The following is a 22,508-nucleotide window of genomic DNA, read 5'->3' as shown; positions in this document are numbered from 1 at the left end:
CTTCAGGATCCCTGATCTGAAGGCAGCCCTGTGCTTGGGCATCTCTTTGTTAGATTCATCAGATGACAGTGTATTTTTAATCACAGAGGAGCTCATAGGTAAAAAATAATTTTAAAAATCTTTTTTGAGACCTTCCTGAAGATTCTTCTTTTATCCAGAAAAGCAAATGTGCAGAAGGATTTTGATATCTTGTCTGAGATTATTTTTGCAACCTCAGTAAAGGCCCATTGACCTTATGGTTGTAGCAACCAGTTCCTAATCCTCAACAAGCTCATTCTGTGCCCAGAACTCTTAAGTCTCCTATAAATACCCTAAACTCGGCATCGCTGGTAGTTATGAGAATGTTTTATCTGTACAAGTCTGAATATGTGAAATGTTTCGTAATGTATGTTAAAAGGTCTGGTTCCTGTGCTCAGTGATGTCATAACACTGGTTGTGTGCAACATAGACCAGCATAAGTGACACACGATTGTTTGAGTCTGTTGGCATTTAAAAGAGTAAAAGAATTAGGGCAAGAACACTTGGGAAGTTTTCTCAGAGAAAGTGGGAATTGAGTTGGTCTTGAATAATGGATAGTATTTGAATTAGAAACAGAATTAAAGACCCAGAGATAGAAAGTGTGTTAGTCGCTCAAGTCATGTCCAACTCTTTGCAACCCCGTGTACTGAAACATGCCAGGCTCCTCTGTCCATGGGAATTCTCCAGGCAAGAATACTGGTGTGGATTGCCATTTCCTTCTCCATAGAGATAGAAAAGAACTTGCTATATGCAAAAGTTAGTGAGGAGGCTGGCCGGCTAAAGAGGAAGGATGGTGAACAAAATTGCCTAGTAGGACTCTGGCTTATACATGGGGAACTCAAGAGGGTGCTTATTCTCATAATCTACAGGGCTGAGCATGCACGGCTGTAGTTGGTGGCCTTGGCAGAGAGTATTGGGAAAGCAAGGAATGATCAGAATGGTTGAAATGCAATCCTGTAAGAAGTGGGGCACTGTAGGACTATTTTTGAGAAAAAAAGATAAACGATCGGAAGTGGCTGAACATACAGGCTTTGGAACTACTTAAAAATTAATTTGACTTTCTGCTATATTCCTATATGATTTGGGAATGTTACTTAACCCGAATTTTCTTATCTGCAAAATGGATATAATGGTAGTTTCTTTATAAAACTGTGTGAGAATTAACTGAATGTATGCAGTGCTTGACACACAGCAAGTATTCAATAAATGGTATTTTATTATATCAATCTTTCAGAAATTTTAAATGGCAGTAGTAGAGAGAATGAATTGAAGGAGGAGAGCTTGGTAGGCAGACCAACTGAATTTGTTTTTAAGTGGTTTTTAACTTTAATTGTGAAACCAGTTAGTTGTCAGTGACATATTGGTATGAAATAACAAAGGCTTTAGCTGTGGATTTTGGAATAGAAAGTAGAAGTTTCTAAAACAAACCTGTATTTCATCATATCTGTGATACCATGAGTTGTAGGATGCACCATTATTTATGTGCCACAAAGAAAGAAAAAACACTGATAAACTTTGACATAGCGCTTACTATCACTTAGAATTTTTATTTTATACTTATTGAAAGAGCTTTTTCAGGCTCACTTAGACAGCTTTTGATCATACTGCTTTTGTAAATATGTAAAAAGGAAAATTTAAGTGAAATAAATTTCCAATTTCTGAAATTGTTTTTAACTAGTCCTAAAACTTTTTCACATTCAGAGTCCAATTCTGAATTACTTCCTGTTTCAGAGTCATCATTGTCTGCATGGTTGCATGTAATATATTGTCTTCCTTACCATCAGGAGCATGGGTGATGCTGCATTTCTGTAAAAAGAGCTCTGCTATTGTCTCTGAGACTTTTTCTCAGCTGTGACAAGTTTGATGCTGGTGCTTTTTGGTCTTACGGAAAGATCACTGGTAAAGTTATCAGACAACACCCAAGGTTCACATTCCGTTCTGAAATGGTGCTAAATGGTTTGCTGATTGAAAAGGCCTGGGGGTTGCAGTTGTGCCTCCATAGCAACCATGTTCACTTATGTGCAGGCCATGACTGCTGTGCCCCATACCACTTTGTCTATAGCAATTTTAAGAGGTATCTGAGTTTCCAGAGGAATGATAAATGGTGGGGGGTGGGAGGGAGATTATCTCAGGATTGATAAATTAGGTAGAATTGAATGCTAGCTTTATAACTCTGGGAAAGTTAGTTAACTTTACTAAGCAAACTTAGAAATACTGTGGTCACAACCTGAAGTTGTAAATTACTCTGAAGGATGTTCTCCCAGCATTTTTTTTAAAATCAAGATATAATGGATAAATTTAGCAAAATGCCTGGATCTGAATTTCTGGAATTCTACTGACCCATAAAACGGCTGAAATTGTTTGAAACTAGCTATTAATGTAATAATAGTAATAAGCTAATGATTTTTTATCTTTGAATGCAAGATGTTTCTGCACAATGAAAGTTTTTTTTACTATTTTCATTTACTCTTACTATGAGCATATATACTGATGTAATGGTTTAACCTAATACATTAAAGTTCAAAGACTATAACCTAGGCTTACTCAGTTTTTCTGTGGGTCGGTAGTGTAAGAACTCTACTTATGATGTAGAAACCTAGAAATCAGAAAATATATATCCTTGAAGATGTCATGGCAACACAGCTATTTACAGTAAATACATTGGCAATAATTTTTGAAACTTTCTTTTTAGAAACCAGGATAAAACTGAATCTCTAGAGTAATAATGATTCTATAAGTTTGCACTATTTTTCTTTCATCACCTTTGTTGTTGATCTGTTGGAAATTTCTATAAAAGTTTTACATCGTAGCCAATAATTTTTACTTTTCCATATGTTTAAGGTGGAGTATGGGGATTTTTCTCTTCTAATCTTTATAATGAGATATTTCTAGGGAAGTATATGGTGACTGAGAGTTCAGTCCAGGACTATAACATTGTTACAACTTCTGAGTAAACCTCATATTCTCTTACCTTTTTTTCTATGATGATGGCCTGAGCCCTGAAAGCAAGTTAATTTCCTATCCCATCTTGTTACATTTTTATAACTCCATGGCTTCCTTTACTATCCCTAAAGTATCCTCATCCCCCCTGATCTATTTCTTATAAGTAAGTGAACCCATTATTGATGGTGGTAGAATCCAGTGAACTCTCTACATTCTATAGAAGAATGTGTACATGTGCAACTTGCTGCTGTTCTGTTTTTTGTGAGACTTTCACTAATAGTGGAAGGAATGGAGTCAGAGCAAAAGTATCTGGTTCAGACATGGCCTTGTCAGAGTTACAGAGGCCTCATGGTTTTAAAGTCCACCTCTGTCTCCAGGGAGTCCCTGACAGAAAGGAAGAGGACTTGACCTGTGGTGCTCTCTCTGGCCCCAGGCCTTACTGATGGTGGCGCCTGTGACACCCAGCTGCACTGTGACACCCAGTATACACGTCTTGTTTTTTTTCTCTGATGCCTTTTAGTCCAGCCTCTTGTACAGCTGATCTCCTGTTTGGTAATCTAGCTTTGTAGGAAAACAGCGGGCATAGCAAAGTTTCAAAGAGGGTGCTTAGAGTTTTAGAGACATAAATCCTCAGTGATCTTGGAAATGACTTTCGTAATTAACTGCCTCAGCTGGGTTTTATCAGATGGCCTGGGAAATGCAGAATATGAATACCATTCCTGTTAGATCTGGAACAGGTAATGGGGCCAGCATTTACTGAGAAAATGTGATTTTTAACTGAGGAGCAGTATTTCTAGAAAACTCTTTCCTCTTGCTTCTTTATCCCATTGTTACCTGTAATTTCGTCATCTTTTCATTTAATTCTGTACGATGTGATGTCTTTGGGGCCAGCGGGTATTTTTACCTGCTAGTTGTAGACATGTTTGTTCTTAGGGCTCTGCAGTGGCTAAGGGAGTCCAGCCCCACCCACTCTCTGGTTGCTTGGCATCAACCCTCCCTGGTTGTTGGGCATCTTGTTTACTTCTGCCCTTAATTCCCTGCAGGTGCGTAAGTACAAGAGCATGATCCTGGAAGACCTGGAGTCCGCCCTGGCAGAGCACGCCCCTGCACCACAGGAGGTTAACTCAGAGCTGCCGCCTCTCACGATAGATGGAATCCCAGTCTCTGTAGACAAAATGACCCAGGTAAGTAAGGGGCGGGGAGTGAGGAGGAGAAGCAAGTGACTCAGGTGTGGGCGGGCCTCACATCGCCTTTTAGTTTTGTCCTCAGTGATCCACCATCAGAGGAAGATGCAGGCTGGAGTCTGACAGTGAAACAGTAGCAACCTTGGGAAAGAAAATGTAGGCCAGAAGAATGCCCCCAGCCCAGGGCATGGATGTGGTCTTCTCTTCCTGTTGGCAGTTTTTTCCTTTCAGTTGGGCCCTTGGGTTACTTTTAGCTGGAATTGGTTTGGACAGGAGACTGTTAGAACTTTGATGAATCACAATCAAATGGGGCAAGAGACCTGCAGTCTCTTTTGAGCTGAGCTGGTCCTCTTTCCATATAAATTCTGAATTCTACCACACTGATGCCACAGGGGCCTCCCCTCTCCAGGGAATAAGAACACCCTCCTGGGTCATTGCTTCCCTGCTCTCCCTTAGAGAGGGAAAGTCAAAATGTGCTAATCCTGGTAAATCAACATAACCTCAGGGGTTTTGCTGAGACTGTTCCTTTTGTTTTTTTAGCTCTAAAAGTGATAGCTTGATCAAGATCAAATGCCTTTTTTAATAACATATCTTCCTACCTTTTTTCTTTATTAATACTTCTAGCTTTAAATCCAGTTGTGAGTTTTCTTTTCTTATCTTTGTTGTTGGTTTTTGTTTTTTTCTGGCCGTGGCACATGGCATGCGGGATCTTAGTTCCCTGACCAGGTATTGAACCTGCATCCCCTGCAGTGGAAGCACAGACTCTTAATCACTGGACCGCCAGCGAAGTCCCTTCTTTCTTTATCTTGTTCGACTTCAGCAGCATTTATCATACTCCTTCCTTCTCAGAACTTTCTTCTTCAGTTTCTGTACCCAACACTCTCCTGAATATCCTCCTGCCATTCTGCGTGCTCCCTCTCAGCTCTTCTGCTAGCTCCGCTTCCTCTTCTCACTTGACCAGTATTGGTGTGTCCCAGGGCTCTGTCTGTAGTTTTTCTTAAAGTAATCTCATCCTGTCAGATGGCCTTTATATCCCATCTGTGTGTGGTCTGTACTCCAGCTTATATTACTAGTAGATTTTCAGTACCAGACAGGCCCAAAACAGAACTTTAATTGCCTCCACTCCCTGCTCCAAATCTGTTCCTCCCCCTAGTACCCTCTCATCAGCTAACGGCTGCACAGTCCATCTGGTTGCTCAAGTCCCCGCATAGGAGTAATCCTTGGTTTCCTGTTTTGCCCTCACTACCCACCAACCACATTTAGTTTTTCAGCAAGTCATGTCATTTCACCTCTGAACATACTCTGAGTCTGACCATTCGTCTCGGTCCCCTTCGCCACCCTTGCCCAAACCTTTAGCTTCTTGCATGGACTCTTTCCATTGATCAGTTCTGTTAATCTCCTTTCTGTTGCAGTCCATGCTCTACAGAGACACCAGAGATTGTTTAAAAAACTTAAATCAGGTAATATCACTCTTGTGTCAGCCCTTTAATGGCTTTCCACTCTTCCTAGAATCAAATTCAGACACTGCCAAGGCCTCTGAGGCCCTATATAACCAGGCCTCTACCTCATTTCTCATTCTCCCCCTTAGTCACTGTGTTCTGGCCATGCTCGTCCTCCTTTCTGTCAAACACCCCAAACTCTTTCTTTCGCTTTTGCTATTTCCCCTACCTGAAACATTGTTCTCCCAGACTGTTGCATGATTGACCTTACCTTATTCAAAGTCTAGCTTAGATATCACCTCCTGAGACAAGCCTTTCTTGATTATCCCATCTAATGAAGCTTTCTCTTCACCACCAAGTCACAGATTAATACAGCCCCATTTTACTGTCTTTGCAAGACTTATCACTACCTGAAACTGTCTTATTTGTTAAATTTCTACTTGTGTATGATCTGTTTCTTCAGCTAGAATTGAGAGCAAGGGCTTAGTTTCTTTCCATTCTTCACCATGTCCAGTATAGCTGCCTGGCATCAGATAATATCTGTATTCTAAATATGGTTGACCCTGTGTATCTGTGATTTCTGCATCTGTGGATTCAACTGGGAAAAAATTGCAGAAAGTTCCAAAGAGCAAAATTTGAATTTGCAGCACTGGCACCTGTTGACATAGCATGTACGTTGTATTAGGTATTACAGGTAATACAGAGACAGTTCAAAGTGCACAGCAGGATGTGTGTAGGTTATGTGCAGATCCTGTGCCAGTTTACGGAAGGGACTGGAGCATCCTCTAATTTTGGCTACCTATGGTGGGCTTCTGCAACCAATGCCCCGAAGATACCAAGGGACTGCTCTAGTGATAGTATCTGTTCATTAGATGACCTGAAGGTCAGAACAGAAATGAGTCCAGTATCATGGGTAACTGGATCGCGAGGCTCCTGAGTAGGCATTCATGCAGTCCAGACGTTGATGCTGCAGCTCAAGGGGTGGCGCCTGGTTTTTTTCCCCCTAAGTCTGAGCCAGTCTAAACTAGCAACTTGGTCTGAAGTAATGCAGTATTTTATAAATATAAAGCTAAATTGTAATCTTTTGATTGTTGGATTCATAGATCTTTCTGTGGATACTTGAAGCATCTCTAGATAGTGGTTCAAAGAGGAAAACATTACCTAAACTTTTTTCCTGTCACTTCATACCTGCTATTATTAATACGTTGGGCTATTCTGACTGGTTAAAGAAAACATAAGGTGAATTTTACCTGACTAATGTAAAGAATCTACTCTGTCTCAGATATAAAGTACATCTAAAGCTGACTAAGCTTCTGATTAAGAGGCTTACTTAATCATTAAGAAGAAGGAATGTACATGTTTAAGAAACTCTTCTCCTGCCATGGGAGTGTTTTGCTTCTTTGTCACATTTGGTGTGTTTAGTTGAAATAATCTGAGATTTTTATTATATTAAATCATGACTACTGATAATTAGGAAAGTTTGCTGATGATCATAGAAGTCAGAGCAAACAGTTTAATTATCATGTTGGGGGTAAAACATTTGAAACTGTTTTTTCATTTTTGTGAAATATGCATTCAGTAGAGCTTGGTGCAGTGGTGCATCCAAGGGAAGCTGGTACCAAGTCATGAGTCAGTCTCAGAAGTGCTTTGTTGGAAGCTACGTCTTCTTTATGGTTGTACATTCCCTCTGTACCCTTCTCACCACAGATGACAAGTGAAAAATAACACGTAGCAAACAAAACAAATGTGAGGAGGAGTGAGCAGAACGATGAAAAACCCAGCTCCCAGCTGAATGGAAATTTCTGAGTATTCCAATCCTGGGGGTGGCCCCCCCACAGTTGTTTTTTATTTAGTTGTATTTTATTTTGTTTTCCTCAAATAATTTCTTAATGTGAGACAAATACCTCCCTTTAAAAAAGTTTTTTTAACCTATTGATCCTAAAACTATTAAGGGTAGTAAAAGCAGAGTTTAATTTCAAACCAAACCTAGATAGGCAAGGTGATGGGAATATAAAGCATCAGCAATCGAATGTACATTGGTAAAATTTTTCCAGAGGGCAGGTTGGCAAAATTTTCAATGTACATGTCATGCCCTCCAAATAAGCAAAGATACATGCTCATGGCATTGTTTACAAAAGGAAAATCTGAGAATAATGTGACTGAATAAATTATAGTAGTGGTGTTTACCTGGAAAGAAGAGCAGCTTAGCCCAGAAGAGACTGGAAGTGAATATGCAGTGAGATATTGGATGCTAGAAATGATGATTATCTCTCTATCACAGTAGAATAATACTGTGGTATATTAAATTAAAAACTGATTATAAAATAGCATTTCTTATGTACCGTATAATTTGAGGAGTTTAGGGCTTTATTTCTGTTTGTTTGTTTCTACTAGGGGGCTAGATTTTTCCATTCAGGGAATACAGAATTAATGATCTCATTTGTTTAAAACATGCACACAAAACTTGAGCTTGTGTGTGTGAAATTTTAAAGGTGTATACACCAATATTAACAGTGATTATCACTGTGTGGTGGCATTATGGGTGATTTTCATTGTCTCTGTGTAATAAGCATGAATTACTTTTATAACCATAGAAACCCAAAATTGAATTTTTTAAAGTGCAAGTTTTATGATGTTTCTGCTTTGTTTTGTCCAACAATTTTTTTTTTTTAGTGTTCTGGTGAAGATGTCAACTGTTTTTTTTTTTTTTTAATTCTCTTCTGTAGCTACTGTGTGTTGGAAGGCACAATACTAACTCTTTACAGGAGTATCTCATTTAATCCTTGCTGTCCAGTGTGAGAGTGTTTATGTATGTATATAATTTCTATTTTATAATCAAGGAAGAAGAGCTCAGATATGATCTGTAACAATAAAGGACAAAGTGGATACCAATTTTGGATACTAAATTAAGTTTAAGTGTATACCAATTCTAGAGACCATGATTTCCTTGAAGTGATAAAATTCCAGATTTATAAAAGTGCACTAGAATAGAGATGGACTTGGGTTAACCAGACAGCTCAACTAATCATCTTATCTGCACTGAATGCTATGGAGATGACTACTTTAGAAATATAATTCGATATACGACTGAAAATGAGTTCTGAATCATCCAAAGAGAGTAAGTTGCATTCAGTATTGTTTCAATGTTCAGTTCAGTTCAGTCGCTCAGTCGTGTCCGACTCTTTGTGACCCCATGAATTGCAGCACGCCAGGCCTCCCTGTCCATCACCAACTCCCGGAGTTCACTCAGACTCACGTCCATCGAGTCGGTGATGCCATCCAGCCATCTCATCCTCTGTCGTCCCCTTCTCCTCCTGCCCCCAATCCCTCCCAGCATCAGAGTCTTTTCCAATGAGTCAGCTCTTCACATGAGGTGGCCAAAGTACTGGAGTTTCAGCTTTAGCATCATTCCTTCCAAAGAAATCCCAGGGCTGATCTCCTTCAGAATGGACTGGTTGGATCTCCTTGCAGTCCAAGGCACTCTCAAGAGTCTTCTCCAACACCACAGTTCAAAAGCATCAATTCTTCGGTGCTCAGCCTTCTTCACAGTCCAACTCTCACATCCATACATGACCACTGGAAAAACCATAGCCTTGACTAGACGAACCTTTGTTGGCAAAGTAATGTCTCTGCTTTTGAATATGCTATCTAAGTTGGTCATAACTTTCCTTCTGGGAGTAAGTGTCTTAATTTCATGGCTGCAGTCACCATCTGCATTGATTTTGGAGCCCCAAAAAATAAAGTCTGACACTGTTTGCACTGTTTCCCCATCTATTTCCCATGAAGTGATGGGACCAGATGCCATGATCTTCGTTTTCTGAATGTTGAGCTTTAACCCACTTTTTCACTCTCCACTTTCACTTTCATCAAGAGGCTTTTTAGTTCCTCTTCACTTTCTGCCATAAGGGTGGTGTCATCTGCATATCTGAGGTTATTGATATTTCTCCCAGCAATCTTGATTCCAGCTTGTGCTTCTTCCAGCCCAGGGTTTCTCATGATGTACTCTGCATATAAGTTAAATAAGCAGGGTGAGAATATACAGCCTTGATGTACTCCTTTTCCTATTTGGAACCAGTCTGTTGTTCCATGTCCAGTTCTAACTGTTGCTTCTTGACCTGCATACAAATTTCTCAAGAGGCAGGTCAGGTGGTCTGGTATTCCCATCTCTTTCAGAATTTTCCACAGTTTATTGTGATCCACACAGTCAAAGGCTTTGGCATAGTCAGTAAAGCAGAAATAGATGTTTTTCTGGAACTCTCTTGTGTTTCTTTATTTTGATTCTTTAAAAATTAGAAAGTTAGCATAGTTAGTTAAAGTCAGAAGATCTAGTCTTTAAGTCCCAGCTCTACTGCACAGTAGCCCTGGTTCCTAGTTTCATCTAATGAAAGTGAGAAAACATGCCTTCCTACCTTATGGAGCTGGAGGTAGAAAAAATGAGGTGTTATATTGAAAAGTACTTTGAAAACTAAGGAATCACACAAAGTATTACTACTAATTAGAAATGCTAGATATATATGTTACCTATATTGAATAACCTGAACATAACATTTCTCACTCATTTTTTAACTTAGAGAAACTTAATGAACTTAGAATTTTGATTTTGCTCAGCAGTGAAGTACAACAGTACAGTTCACAGGGTATTAAAGAATTGAGGCATAAAGAGAGAAAACAACCTAGGGACTGAAGCAAGCTAGTGACAAACGAATAGAACTTAGACTGGAGTCCATACTGCCAGTGCTTGCTTCTCCCTCTCTGTCTCTCCCCCGACTCCTGTTACTCTCTCTCTTCTTTTTTTGTGTAAAACTATATTGGGATCATCACTCAGATTGAGCGTTTCAGGTCATCTACACTGAACAGTTACTGTTATAAAACAATTTCTTGATTTTCTCTAACAATCATCAAAATTGCCTTCTACAACAGATTGAAATTAAGATACTAATAACATAGTATCTTAAATTCTGTGTGAACTGAATGCCCTGATTCTTTTAGGAATCAGCTTATTAGTTTCGGTTTTTTTTTTATGTTTTGCTTATTTTTGGTAAAAGTATAATTCTATATGAATAAATAGATTGTTTACCTGAAAAGCTTCTGTTTTTAGTGTTATAAATATATCTTGATTCTGATATTTTTATGTTTATCCGGCAAAAACCACACAGCTCTGTAGTATTTTTAGTGAAAAAATGAAAACGTGAATTTCTAGGCTCCTTTAAGAACAGTTGCTAGACTTTATCCCATTTCTGTCTGCCTCTTTGCATAAGAATTGAAGGAGGTTGAGAAAAGGCTTAGGAGAAGAAATCATTAATTTAATATAGATTCTGCAACCTTGTTTACAATGAAATAATTAAATCATCTTTTTCAGAGGTTTTGAAAGCCAGTTTAGCAAAATTTTCTAGGATATTTCACACCAGAGACCAGAGGATGGCCTAATTGTGCTTTTCAAACTTCAGTGTACAAAGAAATCACCTGAGAGTCTTGTTTGTTTAAATGTAGATTATAGATCAGGTCTGGAGTGGGACCTGAGATTCTGCTTTCTATCTTCTAGGTGATGCCAGTGCTGTTGGCTCTCAGACTGTACTTTGAGTTTAAGGACTTAAATCATTTCTTGTAGAGTCTTTAATAATTACGATTTCGCTGGTGGAAAATCAGTTATGTTCTTTACCACATTTGAGTTCTATAGGAGTCTTCTTGTTCTTGGGAGGTTGTTAATCTTTTTAGAATTTGTGTTAGAAAATATCCAGGCAAAGAATTATAGAATAAATACTTCTGGAAAGAACAGCCCAGTATTATTGGTTAAAATCCACTCCTTTTCACCTCTCCCTTTCTTCTCCTTCCTTGAACTTATTGCCCTCCTCTTACTCTCACTGGGGCAGTCTTTGTTGCTTTAATATCCCCTTGGAGTAATGATGCAACAGGATAGTAATTCTTCACCAGTTTTCAGGGGAATCTTCAGAAACATTCAGCAAAGTGTGATTACTTCTTTGAAAGAAATTATTCACAGGGATTAATAGGTTTTACTCAGAAAACATTCATCAGTTATCAAGTTAAGTTTTTTTGAGTATTGCTTTGCTTTGTTTTAAAAAAGCATATATTTTCCCTTTTCTCCTCAAAGGCTAGGAAATTATGCTAAGTGAAATATGCCAAACACGAAGGACAAATATTGTGTGATTCTACTTACATGAGGTATCTAGAATGGGCAAATACATAAAGACGGAAAGTAGAATAGAGGTTACCAGGGGTTGGGGGAATAGAAATGGGAAAGTATTGTTTAATGGATAGAGAGTTTCTGTTTGATGGTGAATGGGCTCTGGAAATAGCGGTGATGATTGCACAACATTGCAAATGTACTTAGTGCCACTGAACTGTATATTTTAAAATGATAAATCTCAGGTATATTTTACTACAATTTAAAAAATTTTTAAATAAGGTCGGATAAGAAGTAATTAGTTCAGTGGTCCTCAAACTTGGCTGCACAGTAGAACCACAATGGGAACTTAAAATCCTAGTGCCCAGGTCATGCTCTAGACCAATTGGACCAGAATATTTGGGGATGAGATTTAGGCTTCTGCAGTGTTTAAACTCCCCAGGCAGTTCCATTGTGCAGTCAACTTTGAGAACCACTGTTATGGATCACAGGTCCTGACTGCTTCTCCTACTGTCATGTCAGAATCTCTGTGCAGAGTAGGCTTTTCTTACTGTCTAAAATGATCAAAAAGTATTGATGTATCTGATTCCATTACATATCTTGTAGATGTTAGGTAGGCAGGATGCAATCAAGAGAAAAGAAAAATAACAAAAACATTGGCTGTGTTCTTATATAGAGCACAGCCTGTTTTGAGTAGAGTAAAATAATTCAGGGTATATTCAGGAATACTAAGGGAAGGGAACATGCATTTATATTCCATATTCAGGACAGAACTAGATTAGAGAAAAATAATTGTGTACTGTATGGCAAAGAATATCTAGAGCAGATGACTGTTTCTTTCAAATTAGTGAAAAGATAATTAGAAAAATAAAGTCTTAAAAATTGTAAAGAAAAATAATCAGTACACATATAAGTCTCAGCCTCACTAGTAATGATAATGAAAATAAATCATTTCTCCCATATCCAACGAGCCAAAATAAAAAAGAATAATTAGAAAATGTGAAGGCAGCTCAGGAGGCTACATGTGAAGTCCCGTTCCCCCCACGCTCTCGAGGCAGCTGGCAGGCAGGAGCCAGGACCTGTCTCAGCCCAGCAGCTTTGGACAGTGCACAGGTGCTGGAGCTATGCGCTTCTTCCCTTTTGGAAGCAAAACAAAGGAAAAATGTGAAAAGTGAAGGGAGGTTTTGAAATACTGGGTTTTGTTCTGCACCTTTGGTGGGAATAAGATTGACAAAATCTTTTAGGACTATAGTCATGCAGTATCTGAAAATGTTAAATGCATATACCCTTTAACCAGCAATTCTTTTCTGCTAGAGAAATACTCACAGGTGTGCTCAAAGAAGCATGTCCAGGCAACTTTGTGTTGTGTTAGTGTTAGTCGCTCAGTCATGTCTGACTTTTTGCAACCCCAATGGACTGCAGCCCACCAGGCTCCTCTGTCCATGAAATTTTCCAGGCAAGGATACTGGAGTGGGTTGCCATTTCCTTCTCCAGGGGATCTTCCCAACCCAGGGATCGAACCAGGGTCTCCTGCACTGCAGGCAGATTCTTTACTGACTGAGCTACAACGTAAATGTTTATCAATAGGAAAATGGTTAAGTAAATTGGAAAAAATCTGTCCTATGGATACTAGGCAACTACTTTTTTTTTGAAAATGAGATTATTCTAGTTGTACCGCCACAAGCAGATCTCTATGGCAAAATGTTGAGTAGAAAAAGTGAATTATACTAACATATGTGTTTTTTTCATCATATAAAACTGTGCCTTTCCAGCATGTATCTGTGCAAATGCATAGAATTTGACCTGTAAGAAAGGATGTTCATCAAATTAATGTCTCTGGACAGGTAACTAGATTAGGGAAGGGTGGATCAAGAAGAGGGTTTTGACCTTATCTTATCCGTGTTATTTAGATTTTTATACAGAAGAGCACAGTTAGGATAAGGTAGCAGAAACTGACCAGTCTGAGACTCCTTCAAAGAGAAGGTAGAATTTTAAGAATGTTTTGATTAATGGGAGAGAGACAGTGTAATGGGTTGATGTTGTATGGAGACAGAGGCAGAAGTGTTGGCTTGAGAGAGGAATGTCTTCATTGGCTGTCCCTTGAATTCTCTGATTTTATCTTTCCTTCCAAACTTGTTCTTCCTGTGTTTCCATGAAAGTGTGTTTTATGGGAAAATGAGATGAAGAGAAACCAGTGTTTCTGCTGGCCCTCCTGGGGAATGTGGGGACGTAGGATTGGTGTTTCTAGTAGGGAAAACCACTTTCATTACCTCTGTGAACAGAGGTCAGGGGTACAAATAATTCCCAATAATGAGCAAAAAATCATTTTGCTTTTATTTTCTAATGCCCTTTAAATATCCATCTGAGTATGATAGGGACTGTCAACTGGAAGTTCACAATTTTAAATTAAAATAATGAAGCCACAGTTTGAAAGTTCTTCAGTTTTCCTTCTCTGCTCTGTTGGCTGTTTTCCTGTTTGATGTAGAAAACATTATCTTTTAATGTGGCTTGATTTTAGCTGTTCTCTCTTGAAATATGTTGCATATTCTCCAAACTCTTCAGTAGATATGGGGTTGGCAAACATTTTATTTTGAAAGGCCTTTTCTTGGTAACTGAACCTAAGTGGACACCTGAAGCCTCAAAATTCTTCATCTCGGGTACATGCAGAGCAAAGAGAGAGGGAATGAGAAGAGTAGTTGGGAATATATAAGGCTGATGTATTGTTGGACCACAAAGAGTGGCTGAATTTACAAGTGGAAAATTTATAGCATAAGAAGATGTATTGTTTCATTTTGGCCAGATTAAAACTTTAAGAGTTAGAAAAATCTTCTTAAAAACTACCTGTGGTTTCTATATAATCTTTATTTTTGATTGCCACTGGCACAAATGTAACATATTTTTTCTTTGCTGAATGTGCCCTGGAAGGAGTGGTGTTTTCTATTCTCTGCTGATTTGAGGTGGGCTTACTAACCAAGCTGGACACTTGAAGCCCATCTTGAGCCCTAAATCAGAATGAGAGGCCAGGAAAGCTTGTTGCAGCCCAATTAAAGGACAGCCGGAGAGGATAGGCTTTACCTTTGCTCATCCTGTTGATTGTCTCCCCTGCGGATTAAAGACAAACCTTCCTTAACAAGCACATTGAGTAGCTTGGGTTTCCAAAACTCTCCAGGACCAGTAATTAATCCAACTGGTAATGAGAGCACAGTGTTGAATTCTGGAAAGAAATCATTTAACTCTTTCTATACTAGATAGCTCATTTCCCTTTATTAATATCCCTTTGTGAACACTCATTATGTGGAACAGTATAAAAATAGTGTGGTGGAAAATTGCCTTTATCACGTTATCTCTGTGCATTTAAATGCAAAAATTGTCCTTCATCCCTAAACTGTACATACTTGTAAAGTTAACTTTTCTGGTAGAAAGTGCTTTTTGCCTTTTATTTTGATATAGAGGCAAATTTTGTACAGTTGATGGTACTTTAAAAAGTTAAGATCTGACTCTGTATTGAAATTTGTTAATTTCACTCTGGGTCCATTTTTTAACTTAATGGGATTTTCTTTTTTTTTGTCTGTGGAAGTCACCTTTCCTTTGTGCTGCTTCTGTTTCTGCTGCCTCTCATTAGCCTCTACTATCTTCTTCCTAGGGCTTTGAAATATTTCCCATCTAGAAGTTCTAGCAAATAAAACATCTTTTCAGACTTTTATGAAAACTTTGTTTTTTTGTTAATTTAGAGATATTTGGTCTTCTTGTTTCATTATCTCCTCATTCTATGGATATAAAGAACTCTCCTTTTGAAGACTGTTAATGGAATTAAAAGAAAGGGGAGACGTAAAAATTTGTGATACGAGTCTATTTTGTTTACGCATCTGAGAAAGCTATTGTTTTTCTGTATGAAGAAATGTAAATATTGTGAGGATTGAAACTTTTCCTTCTCTATATAACTGAGGCTAGAAAAAGACACACTCCTAGGAAGCCAGGATAAAGGGAAAAATGACTTTGAGATGCACTTTCTTAAAATAACTGAAGAAGTGACCTCATGAGCCAGCTGATAGCCTGGGTTTGCAAATGGATACATTTCTATTAGCCTGCTGCTTGATGCCACAGAGCCAAATATATAACAGAGTGTATTATATCATATCCTGCAGGCTGGAGACTGTCTGGGAGACAAGGGGGGCTTAGAAAGAGAGGTGAAATAGCAGGCTTGGGACACGAATTAGCAATGTAAATACTGTCAACCAAAACTTTTTATTAGTTGAACATTACCGATTTGGGTTTGTGATTCCATATTTTTCTATCATCTTTCAATTAAATAATATTTAAATGAGAAAGCTTGATATTTAAGTAGGTTCTTCAATACAAGGGTTGCTGTACTCATTCTCTCAATAAGACTTAAGTATTCCCATTTCTGTTTTTTTTCTTTCTCTACAAGCTACAAGTCCATGTCCTTGGGTCTGACTCATGCTAAAATTGTTCTCATTTTGGTCATAAGAGGCAATGTAAGTGTGTCCTTAGATGGAAGATGTTGCTTATGTCTGGAGTACTGTAGACCCTCAGGTTCAGAGGAAAGCAGGAGGTCTGAGGGGGAAGACTGTAACTTGATAAACTGATTCTCTTGCCAAAAATCATTGTTAGCAATTAAGAATATTCACAAAGTAGCCTCCCCTTCTCCCCCAGCATACAAGCCCATCGTGGTAACCATGCCAGAAAACAAAGAATGGTAGTTGTCTCTGTGGTTAACTGTTTGGTCTGGATTTGATTTGTAAAATAATTTGGGTGAAATCCATAATATGTTTAAGGTCAACACAGGTGTCATTATGTTTATCTATATGTCAGACTCATAGACATTGGACTACCTTACTAAAAACTTTGTAGAAGAGTTTTAGAGTTATTTTCCCTTTTTATTAAGTAAATCCCATTTTTTTCCATATATTTTCATATAGTCAGTCGTGTTACTGAATTCTCTTATTGTTTATAGTGGTTTTTCATTTTATTCTCTAGGGATTTCCAGATACACAATCATACTATTTACAAATAACAGTGATTTTCATCTGTTCCTCACCTCTTAGTTCACTCATCTTATTGTTCTGATTACTGTCTCCAGAACAACACATTTGTTTTTTTTCTGAAAACATGTTGACTTTGTTTGACACCTTATATGCATAGATGTTCTAGAAGGGAGATGAGCTATAGCATCAATAGAACCTTAGGGGGTAGAAATCAAACACAGGACTAGATATTCTTATAGGAACAAGTCTATGACATGCAGCTTAAGGTGCACTTTATCAACGTACGTATAATTCTCTATCACTCATGGAGCTCTAGTAACCTGTGGGAAGCAGTCAGTTCTAACATCACATTTTGGAACTCTCTAGGACCCTCCAGGAAGGCTCTTTATTTTATAATCTTAGAATTTGTGGGAGACACAAACACATCCCAGATGAATTTTATGACTGCTGATGACTGTGCTCTTGTTTTCCAGGCCCAGCTTCGGGCATTTATCCCAGAGATGCTGAAGTACTCTACAGGTCGGGGGAAACCAGGCTGGGGCAAAGAAAGCTGCAAGCCCATATGGTGGCCTGAAGATATCCCATGGGCAAACGTTCGGAGTGATGTGCGCACGGAAGAGCAGAAGCAAAGGGTGAGGTTTCTCTAGCCTGAGTTTCCTATTGCTTTTTTATTCTGAATCAACCAGCTCATTTTTGTTGTTCTACTTCTTAGGCTATAAAAAGTCTAAAAATATGTGTAGTAGTCAAACCTATCCTCGAAAAGAAGTTTGATATCCACTGATTCCCGTTTATCAGTCCATCACCATAAAGACTTGGGATAGGTCTATTAATTTATATTCCTCTCTGCAGTTGCCTTTTGGACTATTGTAATTTTATAAGGTGCTTGGAAAACTAAAGAAACTCGAAGTAAAAGTATTAACCACTTTGCATATTAAGTCGCTTCAGTTGTGTGCAACTCTTTGCGACCTTATGGATGGAGCCCTCCAAGCTCTTCTGTTCATGGGTTTCTCCAGGCAAGAATACTGGAGTGGGTGGCCATGCCCTCCTCCAGGGGATCTTCCCGACCCAGGGATTGAACCCATGTCTCTTAAGTCTCCTGCATTGACAGGCAGCTTCTTTGCCACTAGTGCTACCTGGAAAGCCCCATTAATCACTTTGAAGACTCAGAAATGTCCTTATTTCTGGTTAGCAAGAATCACTGTTGAAAATACATATAGAGAGATGTGAAACTAGTCAAGTCTGATGATAATGAAACATTTTAAAAAAGAAGAAAGACTAAACCAGATATCCTCCCTTACTTGTTCTGCATATTTGTTTTTTGGTTAGCTTTTAAATTTTACTAAGAATCTCATATAAAATTCTTGACAAAAGAGTAACCTTCTTTTATGAGAGGTTTACGAGTTGACCTCAGGTTAGAGTAGGGTATAAAACCCAAAAGCTAATCCAGACCTTGATCAGGAAGGAAACCAGTGTGAAATCTCTGGTACTTGGTGCTGAATTTCCCTGTGTTCAAAAGGGTCTGTGAGAAGTATCCTGAAGAGAGTTACCCCATCCCAGTTTGATTTGGTTTGTTTGATAACTAACCAGCTGCTTATTCCCCAGTGGAACTAAATAACCAGCGTTCTTTGTGACTTTATGTGCTTTTCTGGTCTTTTGATGACAGGTTTCATGGACCCAAGCACTACGGACCATAGTTAAAAACTGTTATAAACAGCATGGGCGGGAGGACCTTTTGTATGCTTTTGAAGATCAACAAACACAAACACAGGCCACAACCACACATAGTATAGCCCACCTGGTACCATCACAGACTGTAGTCCAGACTTTTAGTAACCCTGATGGCACTGTCTCGCTTATCCAGGTGAGTAAACCTTACGGTGAGTAAATCAGATTGTGATTTCTGAAGCAGGTCAGACTAGAGAGTTTTATTTACATAAATTCTTATATGAACTTTATACAGCTCCCTAAGATTTTACTACCTGAACTTGATTTTTTAAATAATATTTTAAATTGCTTGTATTTTGCTAAATACAGAGCTATAGATAGCTTTTCTGTGTATTTCCAAATCAAAGCTCTGTTAAAAAAAAAAAAAGGTTTTCATTTTTTGTTATTTTACTCTGTTAGTGGCCAGGAAATAGTCCTTCTGAATTACCTCTTCTGTGGTAAAACACAATTTGTTGGTAGATCAGTTCAGTTCAGTTCAGTCGCTCTGTCGTGTCCGACTCTGCGACCCCATGAACCGCAGCATTCCAGGCCTCCCTGTCCATCACCAACTCCCGGAGTCCACCCAAACCCATGTCCATTGAGTTGGTGATGCCATTCAACCATCTCATCCTCTGTCATCCCCTTCTCCTCCTGCCCTCAATCTTTCCCAGCATCAGGGTCTTTTCAAATCAGTCAGCTCTTCACATCAGGTGGCCAAAGATGGAGTTTCAGCTTCAACATCAGTCCTTCCAATGAATATTCAGGACTGATTTCCTTTAGGATGGACTGGTTGGATCTCCTTGCAGTCCAAGGGACTCTTCAAGAGACTTCTCCAACACCGCAGTTCAAAAGCATCAATTCTTTCTTTATAGGCACTCAGCTTTCTTTATAGTCCAACTCTCACATCCATACATGACCACTGGAAAAACCATAGCCTTGACTAGACGGACCTTTATTGGCAAAGTAATGTCTCTGTTTTTCGGTAGGCTTTCTAGGTTTGTCACAACTTTCCTTCCAAGGAGTAAGCGTCTTTTAATTTCATGGCTGCAATCACCATCTGCAGTGATTTTGGAGCCCCCAAAAATAAAGTCAGCCACTGTTTCCACTGTTTCCCCATCTATTTGCCATGAAGTGATGGGACCGGATGCCATGATCTTAGTTTTCTGAATGTTGAGTTTTAAGCCAACTTTTTCACTCTCCTCTTTTACCTTCATCAAGAGGCTCTTTAGTTCTTCTTCACTTTCTGCCATGAGGGTAGTATCATCTGCATATCTGAGGTTATTGATATTTCTCCTGGCAATCTTGATTCCCTCCTGTGCTTCCTCCAGCCCAGCGTTTCTCATGATGTAGTCTGCATGTAAGTTAAATAAGCAGGGTGACAACATACAGCCTTGACGTACTCCTTTTCCTATTTGGAACCAGTCTGTTGTTCCATGTCCAGTTCTAACTGTTGCTTCCTGACCTACATATAGGTTTCTCAAGAGGCAGATCAGGTGGTCTGGTATCCCCATCTCTTTCATAATTTTCCACAGTTTATTGTGATCCACACAGTCAAAGGCTTTGGCATAGTCAATAAAGCAGAAACAGATAGGGAACCTCTAAAATTCAGATTGGGGTGAGAAGAGAAAGTTGGTTAGCTAACATAAGGCACCAGTGATGAAACATGATGGCTTCTAATATTGACTTATTTGATTGAAGTAAAACTCTGAAGCTCATGTTAGTGTCTGATGTATTATTTTAATCATTGATTTCATATTTCAATGCGTATTAATCATTACCTCTGCTGAATTTGGGATTGAATGAATCTTTACTTCTGAGCAAAGGAGAGGTTGAAGAAACCATTAATCGACACTTATTACTTCAATTTTTTGTTTAGGTTGGTACAGGGGCAACAGTAGCCACATTGGCTGATGCTTCAGAATTGCCAACCACAGTCACTGTCGCCCAGGTGAATTATTCGGCGGTGGCTGATGGAGAGGTAAGAAAGAGGATTCGGTCTGTTTTCACTTGATGCTTGAATGTATAGGTGGAAGAGAAGGGAGGGGCCAGAATATGAAGAGACTGTAAGTAGCCTAGACATCTATAGCATTGTCTTATATAAACCTTCTAAAAATATCATTCCATGCCAGTTTTGCAAATAGCATACTCAGTGTATGACAGTTGAAATTAATGGATCTTTATGATTCAGACGTAACTGTCAGGAACTTAAAATTTTACATTTGCAACATAGCATTTTATATCCATTAAATACTTTTATGCTGTGAATCCCAAAGAATTTAATCTTTAGACTTTATTTTTTAAAATTAGATCATTAAAACAAGCTGACTAAAACATTCTTTGAAGGGATATATATATGTATATATATTTGTAAATCAGTAGACATGATTTATTGCATTGTAAATGAGCCTTTGAAAATACTTCACAGGAAAATCCTTCCTTGGGAATTCCCAGGCAGTCCAGTGGTCAGGACTCGGCACTTTCACAGCATGGTCCAAGTTCAGGCCCTGGTTGAAGAAGTAATATCCCACAAGCTGTGTGACACAGTCAAGAAAACCCTCAAAGAAGCAAAAATAAAAAAAGCAAGAAAATTCTTCCATATCAAAACTGATCTAATTATGAGATATAAACTTAAAGGTAGTTAACCTTTATTGAGCACTCAGTCAACTAAGCACTTCTCAGCTCTAGAAGTATAGGTTCTGTTATCATCTTCGCTTTTTACACGATAAAAAGGGGAAAGGTTAGTGACTTGTCTAAAGGTACAGAGTAACCTAAGTGTGCAAGCTGGGTAACACATTTAGAAAAATGTTGTCTAAGCTCTGAGCCATCAGTGAAGTTCAGGAAAGGGTTTGTTAAGTGACCGTAGGCTTTTCCCCTAAAGGTTGTACTCCTGAAGTTTGAAAACTAGCCAACAGATGTCAAAGAGCCATTTCAGAAATGAAACTAAAAATACCATCTCCTCTTTGCTCAAAACCATAGACTGAGAACATCACAAAATCACTATAATTTGTGCATCTCAGGAAAGATAAAGAACTGCTGCATTTCATGGCTAGTGAGGTGAAGAGAATTACAGCAGGCTCCCGCCAGCCAGTGTGTGGTGAGCCCCTGCCATGCTGCAGTTCAGATGTTAGATGTATGGAGCTGAATTACACAGGAACCCTGCTCTCAGAGAGGGGTCTGTGTGAATGAACTGTAGTCCTGGCTGTAAGAGATGCTACAAAGTGGTACCTTCAGGATAGAATGTTTCTGGTAACCGAGACTGGGAGGATTTGGGGCAGGAGATGGCCTTTGGTTTCCCAGTATAGAAAGGTAAAAGTCAACAGGAAATTGACTTATCAATTTCCATATGATATGGAAGAATGGACTAGCTGAGGGGGAAAGTTGTCAGTCCCCAAACACTAAGACTAAAGGACAGACACTCCCTGAAGTGTGAAGGAGGTAGTGAAGACACAGGTTGGTACGTCTGTGGGATTGGTTACTTTTTGAAGTTATTTACCACATCTCCCGGAAAAGGCAATGGCAACCCACTCCAGTACTCTTGCCTGGAAAATCCCACGGATGGAGGAATCTGGTAGGCTGCAGTCCATGGGGTCGCTCAGGGTTGGACACGACTGGGCAACTTCACTTTCACTTTAATGCATTGCAGGAGGAAATGGCAACCCACTCCAGTTCTTGCATGGAGAATCCCAGGGACGGTGGGGCCTGGTGGGCTGCCGTCTATGGGGTCGCACAGAGTCGGACACGACTGAAGCGACTTAGCAGCAGCAGTAGCAGCAACCATATCTCCCTACTGAACGTTTCCTAGGTTTAAAGAAAGTAACTTTGAGTTTCTATTTAAACCTAAACACTTCTCTAGAGATGAGTTTTTTGAAACCTGTTTTACAAAATAACTACACGTAATCAACACTTTCAAAAGTTCATGGAAAATATGAAGGAAAAAACATCTTAGTCATGTGTCTGTGGCTTTTCTAACAGACTAACATCATTTTAAGTCATTTTTATGGAAGTGTGTGAATGACATACACAAATAACCTGTTGGTAAATATCCAAATTCAGTCAGATTTTAAAAATTCTC

At 38.9% G+C, this 22,508-nt stretch overlaps 1 protein-coding gene across 7 annotated transcripts in view; it reads left to right on the top strand.

The window, feature by feature from the left end:
• The window catches only part of NRF1 (nuclear respiratory factor 1), a 130,787-nt gene that overhangs the window by 67,281 nt on the left and 40,998 nt on the right, over nucleotides 1–22,508 (top strand). For all 7 annotated transcript variants that reach the window (XR_011463954.1, XM_070369235.1, XM_070369237.1 and 4 more), the window contains 4 exons: nucleotides 4,005–4,145; nucleotides 17,206–17,364; nucleotides 18,396–18,593; nucleotides 20,313–20,414. Coding sequence is in view for 6 of the 7 variants with exons in the window: in XM_070369235.1 (XP_070225336.1) it covers nucleotides 4,005–4,145; nucleotides 17,206–17,364; nucleotides 18,396–18,593; nucleotides 20,313–20,414 (600 nt within the window). In the remaining variant the exon portion in view is untranslated. The remainder of the gene's footprint in view (nucleotides 1–4,004; nucleotides 4,146–17,205; nucleotides 17,365–18,395; nucleotides 18,594–20,312; nucleotides 20,415–22,508) is intronic.

Source organism: Bos mutus, chromosome 4, assembly GCF_027580195.1.
Source record: "Bos mutus isolate GX-2022 chromosome 4, NWIPB_WYAK_1.1, whole genome shotgun sequence".
NCBI classification, from domain to species: Eukaryota; Metazoa; Chordata; class Mammalia; order Artiodactyla; family Bovidae; genus Bos; species Bos mutus.
This window is presented reverse-complemented; position numbering and strand designations above follow the sequence as displayed.